Below are 15,944 nucleotides of genomic sequence, written 5' to 3'. Positions count from 1 at the left end.
TATTAGACGATTTTCTAAAGAGTGAGAAGAAAGCTCAACAGAACTCTGAACAAAATGCAAACTGAGTAGGGAGATTTGCAAACCTGCCCCCAGTTTTGCAGTTCGAGGGTAAGTAAGCCTCACTCCACCAGGCTAGGAAGAGCGTTTAGTCCTAGAGAAGAGATGCCGGTATCTACGCAGGCGCACACGGGCTGGGGCTGCTCGCCGGCCCCGCCCAGCCCGGAGTCACGTGGGCGAGCACCGCGCTGGCTCGGGCCGCACGTGTCACGTGATCCGGGCCGGGCTGAGCGCTGGGATGGAGCCGGAAGAAGGGACAGCGCTGTGGCGGCTGCAGAAGCTGCCCCCGGAGCGGGGCGCGCAGGTCAGGGGCAGGGCTGGAGACTTGGCGTGTGGTCGGTGCCCTTGGGGGATAGCGGAGGAGTGGAGTTTCGGGGCTGCCGCGGGGAGGCGGGGCTTTTCGTGCCTCCGAGGCGCCGGCGCTGGAGTCGCAACTCTGGGGCTTCGGCGCGGGGGTCCGGCCCTGGGAGCTCCGACCCTTGGGCCGGCAGGGCAGGGGAATCGCTGTGGGGACCGTGAAGGCTTAATGCCTTGGAGTGAGGCTTGCACTCTTCTGAAATGCATTTCATTCGTCCACTGAGTACCCACCTCGGCGAGCCCAAGGCTCAGAGTAAGGTGCTAGGAACCCTGGGGACTATGCCGGGGCGGATCCGGCCGCACTGAGGGCGACCGGGCGCCCAGTTACTGGGTGATGGACTTCCTGACGTTAGCAGAGGAATCTGGCTTGAGAGGATCTGGGGAAAGCAGACTCATTTACCTCTTTTCCAGTTTTTCGCTGCAGTCAACCTTGAGTCTAGTGCCCTGATGGGGGAAGTGAAGCACTGAGTGAGATCCAGCCTGTGCCCCATGGATGGGTCATCTTTGAGAAGTGAAGTTTTTGCCTTCTGTTTCCCTGTTGAATTCCCTTTCCTGGAGGGAACACTTCTGCTGAGAACAAGAAAATGCATCTTAACTGTTCTGACTGTCCCACTGAGGAAATTAAAATGTCACAGGGAACTTGCCCGAAGTTGTCCACTACAGGCTCAGAGGTCCTGGGTCCACTGGCTTCCATTTTCTTGCTTTCTTTCTGTCCACATTAGATGAGATCCCTCACTTTACTTCCACGGATACTGATGACTCTTAAGTCACGGGGTCCAGCCAAAGATCTCTGCCCTGAGTGTCCGGCTTTTGCCTAGGGTTTCTGTAATTCATTGTGGACTGGGATTGAGCACCTCTATTTTGCTGTGTAGCTTCTCCTCCACAGCCTCTTTTTGGCTTGGTGGCACCACCACTTTGATATACTCAACAGATTCTGGATGCTATCCTTTTTTATTGCATATCTTTTACATATTTTGAGTGTTCTCAATTATTTAGCCCATAATTTCTGCCCTGTAAACTGAAGACGGACTTTAGTCTTTCTTTCCCATTTTTTCTTTATATCTTTCAACTTATTGGCCAATTTATGGAAAGATAGGGTAAACGTGACTACTTTGCTTCCTATTGGACTTTTGAGTGCAGATTAAACTGTAGGCTCTTTAATTGTGTATAGGGATCTTTATGACCCTTGCCCACTTGCCTAGGGTCTCATTCTCCCCTACCTTCCAAATTGCCGTCTGTCCCCAAATCAGTGTAATTATTGTGTTCTCATCCTGGTATATGCGGTTGTTTGTGACGGAAATGTTGCAAACACGCTTCTCCTGTTTGCTTGCCGGACTACTGCTAAGACAGCCTTTTTTCTTGCTTCCTTTCTGTGTTCCGTTGCAACTGCTGTATGTTATAGCAACACTATCATTCTGAATTGCACTTTTTTAAAAAATTAATGTCTGCCTTTTTCTGGTAGCTTAAAACTCTATTATGGCAGGGCCTTAAGTTATTCTTAGTTTCTTCGACTGTAAAATGAGAATGATCACGGTGTTTACTTTAGGTTAGAAGCGATAATGCTTTGTACCTAGTTAGGAGTCAGTAAATGATAGTAGTTATCACAGTTATTTTTTGTTTGTATTTCTGTCACATAGTTTAAGGCCTGGGGATGTAGAATGCTGGGTTGAGTGCTTGGCCAGCATGTATGAGGCCCTGGGTGCAGTCCCCACTACCACAGAGGAGCAAAACAAAACAAAAAAAACCCCACTATTACCTTATTTAATGAATGCAATAAAGAATTGATTACATATTTGTAAATTAAGAAACAATCCAAAAAAGTAACATCTTTATTTTTAGTTTGAGTTAAGAGTTTTGTTTTATCATGTAGACAGCACTGAGTTTGAGTTCTAAATTGATTATGTTGGTTTACGATACATAAAAATTCTCTTTCATTGTGTATCAGTCATTGTGTGGAAGTGGAAGTCAGCTGCTTGTTTGTGTTTTAGTGTGTGTGGTTAGGGGGATTTATTGCTTAAAGTGGAGTGGATAGGATACTGAAAGAGTTGACAGACTCTTATTTACAGGTTATTCCTCTTAAAAATATCTCTTAAGAAGAATAAGCATATTGATCTTAGACTCGTTCTAGCATTTTAGACACTCCATTAATATGTTGAAAGCTAGAATCCGAAATTATAACAGGGATTATAAGAATGTTAATGAAGGCTCACAGTGTTTAATTACCTTTTACAAGCCAACAGTGTGGCAGATAATTCTCTCACATTCTTATGTCATTCATACAGAAACATTCTGAAGGTAAATTATATCTTTATTTTACACATGTCTGACTTAGGGTTTCCATTGCTGATAGCGAGGTGGGGTGGAGAGAAAGATATATAGCAAAGGAAATGAACAATACTGAGGATTTTCTTTTTCTTTTTTCTTTTTTTTTTTGCTGTACCAGTGATTGAACTCACGACCTTGTGCTTGCCAGACAGGCACTTGTGCCATTGATCTAAATCCCGGCCCCACAATACTGAGGATTTTCATGGAGTAGAGCAAGAGAAGTAATCATGAATTCTGTGAAAATGGAGGCAAAGTAAAATGTAGTTCATAACACACAGTAAAAGACATGTAAAAGTCTTATCCATTGCTTTGATCACTGGTATAAATATGGTGTCTTAAATTTTCTGAGATGAAACTTTTTTACTGAACATCTGTCTTACTCTTCTCATTGCTGAGATGAAATACCCAACACCCAAAGTCAAGTGGAAAAGTTTATTAGGTTCACAGCTGGCAGAGGCTTCAGGCTGTAGAAAGCAGCCTGCAAGGCAGGGCTGCCTGGGGGTGGGGCCTTGCAGAGGAGAAGCAGTTCATGGCAGAGCAGTAGTGCAACCAGCAGTGAAGTAGTGAGCGGCTAGCAGCCACAGCAGCCCCTTACTGTTCCTTGTATATCCAGGCTCGCAGCCCTTAGCATGGGTAACATTCACACCCAGGTAAGGCTTTACCATCATCCACTCTCATAACCAATCAGTGGGTGACCAGTTTAGTAATCACTCAGCCTTCATCTTAGCATGTAATCTCAGCATCGTACACTCTAGATCCAGCCACCTCTGAAAAGCCTCACCTGTGACTGCTTGAGGCTTTGAGGAATTCTTAGGCCTAAGCATAACACCATCCTCTTTCAGGAATGTTAAAAAAGTAGCAGTGTATTTCTAAAATTTTTGTTTCTAAAGGTAGATGTAATAATTTAAGGTCTGGGATTTTCATGGAACTGTAATTTTTAATTAAGAATAAACTTTAGAGCTAATTACACTTTTGTCTCACCTCGTCTTGCAGATAACAGGAACTTCTCAGCAACATTTGTTCACTATAAGTAAGATAGGTTTCATCTATAAATGTGTTTATTTCCTTTTTCTCTGCAGCTTCTTCACAAAATAATTGATGGCATTTGTGGTCGATCTTATCCTCTGTACCAGGATTATGACAGTGTATGGGATTCAACAGAATGGGTGCATGTTCTAGAAGATGTTACCAAGTTTTTCAAAGGTGTAGTTGGTAAAAATGTATCAGATGAAGAGGTAATTCTACTCTAAATTTCTGTACCCCCTAATAAATAATGCTCAGATTTTTAAAGGTGATTTTTCAAGCATTGTATAAAACAAGGGTCATTATCAGTAAGCACTGTATATGATATATAACAATACAAAACCACATTGTTTAAGTAGCAAATCTGTGAAACTTGTAGGATTTTGCCTAGTTTTTGGTTTTTACTGTTTTAGTTGTGAAACAGTTAAAACATACAGAAGAAAAAGATCTAAATCAATACCTATAGTTCACTACCATGAAGAAATAGTTAACATTTAACTTTGTGTTTCTATATTTGTTTAGAAATGATTTATATATCCTTGTCTGTATTGGTACATGTCTCATTGCATTACATCTGGGCTAACTTTTCTGGGGATAAATACGTTGGTGAAACTGCAGGGTGGTGTAAAATCCCCTTTAATTGCACTGCGTTTGTGTCTTTGCCAAAAATCATGGCAATATCTGTGTAGGTTGCTGACTTTAACAAAAAAAAAAAAAAAAAAAAAAAAAAAAACACCAAAAACAAAAGAGTTCTGTATTTTTTTCGTAAATTTCATCTGAGTCAGATACTCTGAATATGAATTCTTTGTTAGAAATGCATCTTTTAAAAAACATGTGTTTTAAATGTCTTCCATTGTATGGGTTCCTTTTTAACTGTCTTAATGATATATTTTGGTGAACAAAAGTTCTGAGTTTTAATCAGGACCAATTTCTCAATGTTTCTTGTGAGGTTAGCACCATTAGTATCCTACTTAAGAAATATTTGTGCCAAAGACATGAAGATACCCTTGTCTACTTTCTTGTAGAAGCTTGATTATGTTAGTTCTTCTTTTATATTACTGATTCATTTTGAATTACTATCTGTGCATGAAGTAGTGATTAAGTTCAAATTTGTCCACATGTGTATCCATTTGACTCAGTAGCATTTATTGAAATGACCATTCTTGCCCTGTAAGATTATTGCTCATCCTTTGTTCTAAATCAGGTGGTCACATGTGTGGAGGTGTTTATCTTGGCTCTTTATTATAACTTATTTTTCTATTTGTCCATATTTGCTAGTTTACAGTGTTTTGATTACTATAGAGTTAATGCTTTACTGAATATATAGTAATAAAAGACCTTCAACTTCATGTTTGTCCAAGATTGCCTTAGCTATTCTCAGTCCTCTGTATCTCATAACCATTTTAGAATTGACTTAGCAGTTTTAACCAAAAACAAAACAAAATAAAATTGTATTTACATTGGAATTGCACTTGAGAATTGATGTCTTAAAAATTTTTAGCCCTCCAGTGTGTGGAAGTGGAGTGTCCTCCATTTATTTATATTAGCTTTACTCTCTCTGTTTTGTAGTTTAAAATTCAATTACAGTGTTTGTTGATTTATTTTTAAGTAAGTGGTGTTTTGATGCTTTAATTTTTCCAGTTTATTGCTAATATATAGAAATACAATTGCTAATATAGAGAAATATAGTTTATTTTTGCATTTTTACCATGTGTTCAACAACTTTTTTATTTATTGGATTTAATAACTTGTAAATGTTTGAGCGAAAGGATTTGTATTCAGTCTTTTTCCATTTTAATACCTTTTATTCTTTTTCCTACCTTATTCCGTTGACTGACACCGTTAGGGCAGCGTTGGGGGAAAAAAGCAGCGATAGTAGACATGTATCTCACTCCTAACTTTAGGGAAAAAATTTCCCCTATTTCACTGTTTAGTGTGTTAGCTGCATGATTTCATAAATATTATCAGATTAAATAAATTTCTTAATTTCCAGCTTTCCAGTAATTTTATCGTGAATATTTAATAAGAAAAAGTCCCAGAATTTTTTCTCCTTTATTTTGTTAATGTGATTATTTCTGAATGTTAAACTAGTTTACGTTGGCAGACTAAATCCCACTTGGTCATGGTGTCTTATCTCCGGATTTCATACACCAATACTTTGTTTAGGGTTTTTGCACCTGTATTTGAATGATACTGGACTGTGGTTTTTCCTTCCTATGATGACGTTGTCAAGATACTATATTTTGCTGGGGATGTAGCTCTGACATAGTGCCTTGCTGGCAAGTGCAAGGTTGTAAGTTCAAGTGTCGGTAACAATAACAACAACAACAACAAAAAGATTAATCATACTTTATTCTGGGCTTATGGCATAAATTGTAGAAGTTTTTTTAAATGTTTATACCAGCTTTATTCTTTTTTTAAAAATTTTGTTGCTGTTCTTAAGGGTTTATATGGCGTTGATTTTTATTTCTTTAATTGAATTGCATATTTTCAAATACTTGAAAATTTTTTTTATCGTAAGTTTTGACCTACTTGCGCAGTAGTCAAAAATACAAATAATGTTATTTCAGTTCTTGGTTTGCTACATGGTCCGGTTCATTGTATATTTTGGTGAATCTTTCATGTATATTTAGAAATCCTGTGTACTCCACAGTTGTGGGGTATAGTCTTCTCTATGTCAAGTAGGTTAAATAAAAAACAGTTCCCGTTTTTTCTATATTTTTACTCTTGGCTTCTTCTGACAGATGTTCATCCATAATTATGGCCGAATTTATTTTTTTCTTTAGAACTGCCAAATTTTGCTGATTTATATATTTTGAAACTGTGCTAATAGGCGACACAATGGTCCTGTTGTCTTCCTTGCCTATTTCTTTAACACTCCTTGGCTTAAGGAAGGACTGTTGTTTGATATGTTAATAAACCTCTAGAACTGTGCCAATGTCTGCTGTCTGGTTATACTCACTTCCAGGCTGCTTCATCAGGCAGTTGTTTTACTTTACTTTCTCTTCTGTAGGAATTTCCTAACACTGTGTGGTGGTAACTCATTCTCGTTTTATTCTTTCGTAGTTATAGAAGTATTACTATTTTTAATTATCATTTAAAAATGTATATGAAAAGAGTGGAACTATACATTGTGAGCAGAAAGGTCCTTTCATTTATTTTATAATCATTCATTTTTATTTTCTTAGATACTTCAGCAGTTGAATCAGTTGAGTTCATCTCATCAAGAACCTATCATGAAATGCTTAAGAAGTAGGAAAGATGAAATCAAACAAGTTCTGTTAAGAGAAATAGTTAATATTTCTTCTGCACAGTTACAAGATTTTGACTGGCAGCTAAAGGTAAGAATTTTGTTTATCTATGAGTCCATTTTTTTAATTTAATTTTTTGGAGACAGAGACATGCTTTTTATAATGTATGTCAGAAATTTGTGTTATTTTGAGAATATGTTGTTTCAAAAGAATAGCAAAGATTGCTTTAGTTATATCTTGCATTATCTTGGGTTTAAAGAATACTTTATGCACCCAAACCATGTATAACATTGCATTGGTAAATTTAACTAGTTATACAAATCATTATGACTTATAAATCATAAATAGTGGGGCACTATATATTCAATTTACATTTTTGGTAGAGCTTTAATACTTTATTGCTTTTTCAGGATTAGTAAATAAGATTCTGTCTCTAGGAGAAGATTCTACAATAGGGTATTAAAGTAACAGTTTTAAAGACATTTTGAAGAGAGTGATGATCAAGAGGGTTGATTAAGAAAATTTCAGACCAACTTTCCTTTCATAAAAGGTACTTAGACCAACAGCTAAGAAGGATTAAATAAGCTGTTCTCTCTCTTTTTTTTTTTTTTTTCATTTTAACATGACCTGGCTAAAGTGCCTCCTATTACCTTTGTGTATGAAGTAGAGAAATGGTTGGGAAAATAACACAGTTGGATGAGTTGATAACTGGATGAGTGACCATCTAGTTACAGATGAATGAATTTGTATTAGCTTAGAAGATTGACTGCTTGGTTCTGGTCTTGGCCCAGTGTTCTTTAACATTTTTATGAATGTTATAACTGTCAAGAGTGAGAGGCTGCAATACCAACGATATAAATGATCAAATATAGGATTAAAGCTTAAAATTATTTTGTAACTTATTACACAGATTGGCTAAATGAAGATAAATAATCAACTGATAGCCTGAGTAGAGATTTTTCATTTAAATAAGCATTTTCTGTTTTCATAACTATAAAAGCTAGGGTAGAGATGCCAGTATAGTGTGTATGAGAAATACTTAGTTTTTTTTGATGTGCTGAAGTATAGCTTAATTGATGTCGATTCTAGTTCTAAAAATTTTGTCTTTGACTATTTAATAATAGTCTTCTTATTTAAACAATCTTTTTAGTTCTGACTGCCAAACTTAAGGAAGTACTTCAACAAATTTTAACCCAACCAGAAAAGAGTGAAAAATTTAAAATCACATTAAATGACATTGCTTTGAAACATGAGACCATTTATGTGGAAAAGATGAAACCTCATAAAATAAGACAGTTATTATCAATAGATAACTAAAAGTCATACATGGATTTATAGAGGTGTACTCAGGGACAGCAGAGACCAGGACAGAGAGTAAGTGGATTATGTGCCATAGCAGGGGTTTGAATTCAGCCTAGGGAAGAATTTAGCAACTCTGATTTTTTTTTTTTAATTTTAAAGAGGGTAAAATTAACCATAACAAAACGAAACATAAGAAAACAATGTAAGAGACACAGATTTCAAAGCAAGACAACCGGAGATCTTCACTATCTATCACGTTGTCTCTTGTTTTCTTCCAAATAGTTGTCCATAGCTTCAGGTACAGTGAATTCATACAAAACAACATAGTACAAAACTGATCAGAGCAGGATGATGAAGGCATTTCACGTCCTCAAGACCAGACAATAAGGAAGTCAACAATGGCTGCCATAGTGTCTCTCATTCTCTTCACAGTAGCTGTCCATACCTTCACTTATGTTGAAATTAAAACAAAACAGACTTAAACCACTCTGAATAAAGAATAATAGTATTGCTGGATTTCACATCATGATGCTATGGAATCATACTGGGTACCTTAGTGTCTCATTTTCTTCAAGCAGTTGTCCAGTTCATCGTGCATTAGATAATCAGTTCTCATGAACTGTTTAGAAGTTCTGTACATGCATAAGTCTCCATATGTATATCTATCCTTTCTGTATTAGAGGGGGGGGGAAAAAAACAAGGCAAAACAAAGCAAATTCCTAGAAAAACATGAAACAAAAAAGACATGTAAAACCATAATGCAAGGTAATCTACAATGGTTACTATGGTGTCTCTTGTTATCTTCAATAGAATTGTCTATATCATCAGCATAGTATAATTGAACATAGCAGTACATAACAATATTAATAAAAGCAAAACATTGGAGACATTATAAGACTTCAAAAGCAGGTAATAGTCAAACCAGAGTGGGTATCCTAGTGAATCTTGTCATCTTCAGAGTATTTGCCTATACTGTTAGGCTTGATATTATCAGTCATAACAAATTTGAATAAAATCAGTCAAGACAAAACAGCAATCTAACAAACCAGATTCAAGTATGATTAGTCATAATAAGACAGTGTAAGTTATACAAGGCTTCAGATTAAGTTAATAGAAAATAAAGGATGGTTACTGTACTATATCCTGCTACTTTTGGAATAGCTATCTGTGCCCTCAAATCTAATACAAGGAGACAGACTGGAACAGAATATAAGCAAACTAAACAGAGTGATGAGAATAATGAGAATTTTAAATCCCGATACACTATTAACAATGTCCTCTGCCCTTGTTTTTTAGACAATTCTTCCTCTTTCACTTTCACAGGGTGCATTGTACATTTTGGGTCCCACTAACTCCTTTAGGTTTTAGATTAGGGAGCAATCCACTATTTACTTAAGTGGTTCTGAATCTTTTAATCCTGGGCTTGATCTTCAGTTGTATTCCTTTACCTACAAAAGCCTCAAAGTTTTCCTTCATTATAGCTGAGTAGTTTTCCACTGCATGTAAGTGCCCTGTCTTTCCAACTTATCTGCAGCTGCTGGACAAGCTGCCCCTATTTCTCTTTGGTTCCCTGTCTTATCGAGCATTGTTTTCTCATATTTGATTTTCGGTCTATAAACCCTCTTTCAGGTTAATTATATTTCCTATGCAGAGCATCTCAATGCACCCTATCTCCTGATCTACTCTGCCTGTGTTTCTTTTTGTTAGTGTATCAAGGCCATCTTTGTTAGAGATTCTAGCCAACTTTCTCTGCTTCATTTCTGCTATGCTATTTTTCTGCCATTGGTCGTCTACTTTTCTCCTTCACTCCAGTGTCTGCCTGGTTCATTGAGGCCTCTCTGCCACTGTTCCTGAAATCCTAGTGTTTTTTCCTCTCTAGAATGTCCTTCAGTATTTTTTGTAGGCTTGGATTGGTGGTCGTGAACTCCCCCAGTTCCTCTTTGTCATGGAAGCATCTTGTTTCTCCATTAATTTTGAGAGACAGTTTTGCATGGTACATCAGTCTGGGTTGGAGATTATTTTCTTTCAGAGCTTGGAATACTTTGCTCCAAGCTCTTCTTGATTTGATGGTTTGTTTTGAGAAGTCTGCTGTGATTTTGGTGAGTTTTCCTTTATAGGTAATCCGTTTCTTTTCTCTGACGGCTTTTATATTCTGTTTTTATATTGAATTTCTGGGATCTTGATTATTATATGTCTGGGTGTAGCTCTGTTTTGGATGTAGGTGGCTGGAGTTCTGTATGCCTCATACATCTGGCTATCATTTCCTTTTTCTATGCTTGGGAAGTTTTCCTTAATTATTTCTATAAATAGCCTGTGTAGTTCATTGGTATTCATCTCTGCTTTGTGCAGTCTTTATGAAGTTATAGATCCTCTTGTCGTCTTCTAGCCTTTGTATTGTTACTATCTGTTTCCTTGTTATTTTTAAGAGCTCTTTCATGATCACACATTGCAAACGTATCTTCAAGTTTTGTTAATCTATCTTTATTTTCTTTCAGGAAATTTTGCAATCTTTCAATGGAGTTTTTAATTTCCTGGTTTTCCCTTTGATTCTGTTTCATGTATTCTAGGTTTTTAAATATTCTTCATTGAAGGTTTCTCTCCTTTTTCTGTGTTCCTCCATTCTTCCATCTGTGTCTTCTTGAGAGGTGCTTAGCGTTTCTTTTATTAATCTTGTATTACTTGTATTAGTATTTCAGTTTTGAGTTTGTGTATATCACAAAGACATTTCTTTTTGTCAGCTGATGTGTCTGATATTGCATGTTTGCTGCCCTCAATCTCTTCTGTATTTACCTTTCCTGGACCTATATTCCCTAGGTTGGTGGCTGGAGGCATTTTCTTATTTCTTTCTCTTGTCATATTTCTGGTTTCTTCCATACAGGTATATGGTGGAGGTTCCAGCCCCTTTCCATATTGGTTATGGGTTTTCTGAAGCATGCTGACTAGGGATTGCTGCCCTCTCCAGTTTGCTGTGGGTCACTGAGGTGCAAGTAAGGGTGGTGTAGGCTGACACCTCCCCTCTGAGCCAGTCAACCAGTGGGGGCCTTTGCCACGTTGGTGTGTGCCTTGCGGACGAAACCAGTTCAGGACAACTTCAGGGATAATTTGGTCCCTGGCTATTGGGTCCTGGCCAGGGCTGTGACCCAGCCCAGCAGATCTCACCAATCTGCTTTGGGCAGGGAGCAGCCGATTGAAGTCACTGCCATTGCTTGTTCAGGCCCGTCCTGCCCAGTTCCAGTATGTTGTCCAGTCGGTCACCCCCTCCCGTGGGAGCACCAAATTCTGAGCATTCACCACGGGTTAGTGCAGGTGTCCATGCGGGCTCTATTCTCTGTTGGGCTCCCCAACCCCCAACTTCCATCAGGAATGTGGCTTCAGCAAGAGTGCTGCCACGCGAGTCAGATGGCTCTGGTGAGAGCACTTCTGCTCCAGCCTCTGTCTACGTTTTTCTTTTCTTTTTTCCTTTTTCCTGTTTCTTCCTGGGTTGTTAGAATCCCTCTCCTTTCATCTGGTCTTCTCCATTGTAGTAAATTCTAGCATCTGAGCTGTTTCTCTCAGAGAGGCTCTTTACCTTGCTACTTATCGATCTGCTATCTTTTCAGGACCTCATATGTTTAGCATGATTTTAGCCCCTTGAGGTAGTATATCCTTTTAATGCGTGCTATTCAGGTGTAGACTGAGAAACTACTTATTGTAGATATTGAGCAGTATCCATAAAACAGACAACTAGTGGGTGATACTTCAAAATCCCAGTCACCATGAATACCACTTTTGGACGATAGAATGGAGATAAAGGAGAATTTGATTCTCCAGTATCAGAAGAGAGACTCTCTGGGGATTTGGTTAGGAAAAGTGACCTTTACTGTTACACAAGATTTTTACAAAATGTTACACTCTAAACAAAAATTGTAGTTTTCTGGCTCATGGTGTAGGAAAATTGAGTTTTCTTTACCACTTCCATTGGTGGTACAGTGCTTATTTCAAAAAGTATTAATACCATAAATGCTGTATTTGATCCTTCCAATTACTCCAAGGTACGCATACCCTAGAGACAGAAACTTAGGAAGTTGAGTAGATACGTTGAGAGTTTTTGTTTTGAGGTGCTAATTGAAGGTGAGTTTTTAATAACTTATTTTCTAATAATTTAATAGTTGAATTAAACATCTTCATTTCTGACAGTTTTTAATTTTTGTGTCCATTTATCTTGATACATAAACTGTCATCTTTAGTATCTTTAACTTTCTTTAAGGATTCTATGTTTCTTGTTGTATTGGGCCTAATCTGTACTTCCCAGAGTTTTTATAACTAAAAATAGTTACAGTCCTGAGTAAAACAGTGTTTTGTTTACTAGACAAATACAAATCTAGATATTTGTTTCTGACACAAAATTTCTGGCTGCTTGGCCTTTTTTCCTATTTACTTCTTTTTGTAAATCAGTTTCTCTTGTACAGAAGTACTTAAGATATACAGAATTTATTTCTTTTACCTTTCTTAGTATTTGGTATCAAACATGAGTACATTATTTCTACTTAAATGTGTTTATTAAACTCTGATGCATTTTAATAGTCCCCTTAACTATTCATTAATTACTTTTTTCCTAATTTTAAACAGCTTGCACTTTCTAGTGACAAGATCGCTACTTTACAAATGCCACTGTTAACTCTTCATCTAGACGTAAAAGAAAATGGTGAAGTAAAACCATATTCTGTTGAGATGAATAAAGAAGAGCTGCAAAATCTCATAAATTCATTGGAAGCAGCTAATAAGGTATTGCTCTTAATTTGATCATGTGGTCTAAACATTCCTTTGAATTGCTACCCTTAGCAATAAAAGAAAAACTTACAGTCAACTTTTAATGTTTTTTCCCTGATGTTTTATCAGCACAGAAAATACTTCATTGAGATGTTCTGATTTCTAGAGTAAGATACTAAATGAATCACAACTTGTTCAATTACTATTGGAAATAATTTATCAAATAGTTAGTTTTGAAAGAATCATAGTGCTATTCTGAGCTGGGGATTTAGCTCAGTGGCACAAGTGCCTGCCTGCCAAGCGTGAGGTCGTGAGTTCGATCCCTGGTACCAAAAAAAAAAAAAAAAAAAAAAAAAAAAAAAATCATAGTGCTATTCTGAATGTTGGATTTGTTTTGCTTCAGTGCTCACTAATAATAAAAATAAAGTGTTACTTTGGCATTACCATTATATTAGTAGATGATGAAGAATTTTCATGATTAAAAAAATAGTGATCTTAAAGAAAAGTATCTTAGGTAAATGACAGAAAATTGCTTTTGTAATCCTCTACTTTTGAGAGATTAAAATACTACTTAGATAAAATCGGGTTAGACAAAGTAAAAGCAATGACTGTTTAAAAACTGTAGTTCACAAAGCAATGGCTAGGAACCAGGGATTTAGCTCAGTGGCATAGGTGCCTGCTTGGCAAGTGCAAGGTCATGAGTTCAATCCCCGGTACCAAAAAAAAACAACAAACAAAAACAAACAAACCCAAAACCAAAGTAATGGCTAAATAATGTTAATGACTCTTTGTGTTTAATAAGTGAAAAAAAATTACAACAGTAAAAACTGTTGAGAAGTATGTGTATGAATATTCCTTCATTATTGCCTAGAATTTTCTCAAATTATCTAGTCTTGGTAACTAGGTCTCAGTTATTCTTATCCACCTCCATCACCACAATCAGTCTTTTTGATCCTGTGTTTTCAATACCCTGACAATACTAGCTTCTTCTTATACCCTGCAGTTGTTCAAAGATTTTAATTTCTAGATAATTGATGTTATGGTTTGTTTCTAGATGTCTGCTGAAAGCCTTTTGCACTCATAGGTAGTACTTTTTCAGAGATGGTTAGAGCTAGAGTGTGTGAATACCAAGGTAGTTCACTGATTGGTTTGGCATAGTTCTGAGATCAAAAGTATGATACTGGGATTACTCATGGTGAGGCAGTGGGGGTAAGGATGTGAGTGTTACCCACTCTGAGGGCAGGTAGCCTGGGTAAGATATAAGGGACAGAAAGAGGTCCCTGCTCTTTTTTTCTTTGTTTGTTTGCCACTCTGCCTTGGAGCCAGCCTACTCTGAACTGAAACCTCTACAAACTGTAAGCCAGAATAAACCCTTTCTCCTTTACCTTTGAGTATTGCAGTTTGTCTCTGCAATGAGAAAAGCAGTTAAGATAATTGGTCTGCATGCCTAGCAACCAGACTAGCAGCTCAGGCCTGCCTTTTCTTTGGATTTGGCTAGTCCATTTGAAAGGTAGACTAAGTTGAAAGGTAGACTAAGTATTGAGTGATGTAAGCCACAGAGCCTGGCAGATAAGCACCATCAGTTACTGTACGTTGTACTTGCTTGTTATTAGTTCTCCATAACCTTCCTCAGAGATTTCAAACATTTCAGGTAGTGTGCATTGGTATCTTTTTGGTATGACCTGATAACCCTTCTCTGTCATTTTTGTTTTAAGGTGGTCCTGCAGTTGAAATAACTGGAAATGATGGATACCAGCATTATCAGATTTCACTGCAATGGTTGATATGCAGAGTGAACACTGTGTTCAGAGACCCTGCAACATATTGATTGCTCTGCCAAGCTGAGAAAGAAGCAGTGTGAGATTGGAAAGATAAAAATCTATCAGTGTCCCTAAAGAACAGGAAATTACATGGTTGAAAGGAAATGCATAAAATAGCTATGGTAGCAGTTTATATTTTCATAATGATTGTTTTGTCTCCTTTACTAATATTTGAGAAAGCTTTGTAAATAGTTTTATTAAAAGCTAAAAATAGTTTGTAAGGTAATATAAACATACAAAGCACATTTGACTATTGCTTAAAGAAATATGTTAATAGCAAGGACATGTATAATAAATTTGTGATATTTAAATTAGTTTGTAAAAGTATATATAAGCTACATATAGAACTCAGGATATTCTATATCTTTTTCATTTTAAAGAAATATGTAGAATTTCTTAGAGAAAAGGTCTTTATCAAGATATAACCAAGAAAAAAAATGTAAATATCTGAATAATTCTGAGTTTTTGAATTGTAGAAACTAAAATCTAGAACACAGAAAAGGTTAAAGTAACATTATTACTTCTGTATTTCCATGTCTGATTGGGAGACTATGTTCTGATAAAAGGAATAGATGTCATTTTATAGTTATGTACATTGTTAAAATATCAGGTAATACTCTCTAGGTCCATTTTGGTTATATATTGTTAATACTGAATTTAACACTTGGATGTTAAGAAATTCATTGGAATATAAATGGTTTTTAATGACAGATAATTTTCAAAATAAGCATTCTGAACAAATAAAAGTAACATTTTATTTTCTGTGTATTCCCTTTTTTAAATGACTTTCTGCATAAACTCAGTAGTTAATTGATTATAATTAATCAGTAATACATAATCAACTGCTATTTGCAAGCTTTATGTATTAAACGTCATGTGATTCCTAGAGATGTTCAGAGCAGTTATTACTATTCTTTCTATACAGGTGAGGATAGACTTAGGGAGTTTTAATAAATATCTGAGTGTGATCTGAACAGTGTTACTCAAAATGAGTCTTTACATAGTGCCAGTCTCTGAAATGTCTGTTGAGCTTGATGCTTAGGAAAGCTTTGGCTGGACT

The 15,944-nt window shown here is 36.6% G+C and overlaps 1 protein-coding gene across 1 annotated transcript; it reads left to right on the top strand.

The window, feature by feature from the left end:
- Positions 1–217: 217 nt before the first annotated feature.
- Positions 218–15,641, top strand: Commd8 (COMM domain containing 8). Its single transcript, XM_003471647.5, has 5 exons — positions 218–361; positions 3,819–3,974; positions 6,951–7,103; positions 12,924–13,079; positions 14,780–15,641. Exons 1-5 carry the CDS (start codon positions 296–298, stop codon positions 14,798–14,800), a joined length of 552 nt encoding a protein of 183 aa, XP_003471695.2. The 5' UTR covers positions 218–295; the 3' UTR covers positions 14,801–15,641.
- The last annotated feature ends 303 nt before the right edge of the window (positions 15,642–15,944 follow it).

The sequence above is a fragment of the Cavia porcellus genome, unplaced genomic scaffold, assembly GCF_034190915.1.
Source record: "Cavia porcellus strain 051 isolate PalLab524CR breed Dunkin Hartley unplaced genomic scaffold, mCavPor4.1 scaffold_30, whole genome shotgun sequence".
Classification (NCBI taxonomy): Eukaryota; Metazoa; Chordata; class Mammalia; order Rodentia; family Caviidae; genus Cavia; species Cavia porcellus.
This window is presented reverse-complemented; position numbering and strand designations above follow the sequence as displayed.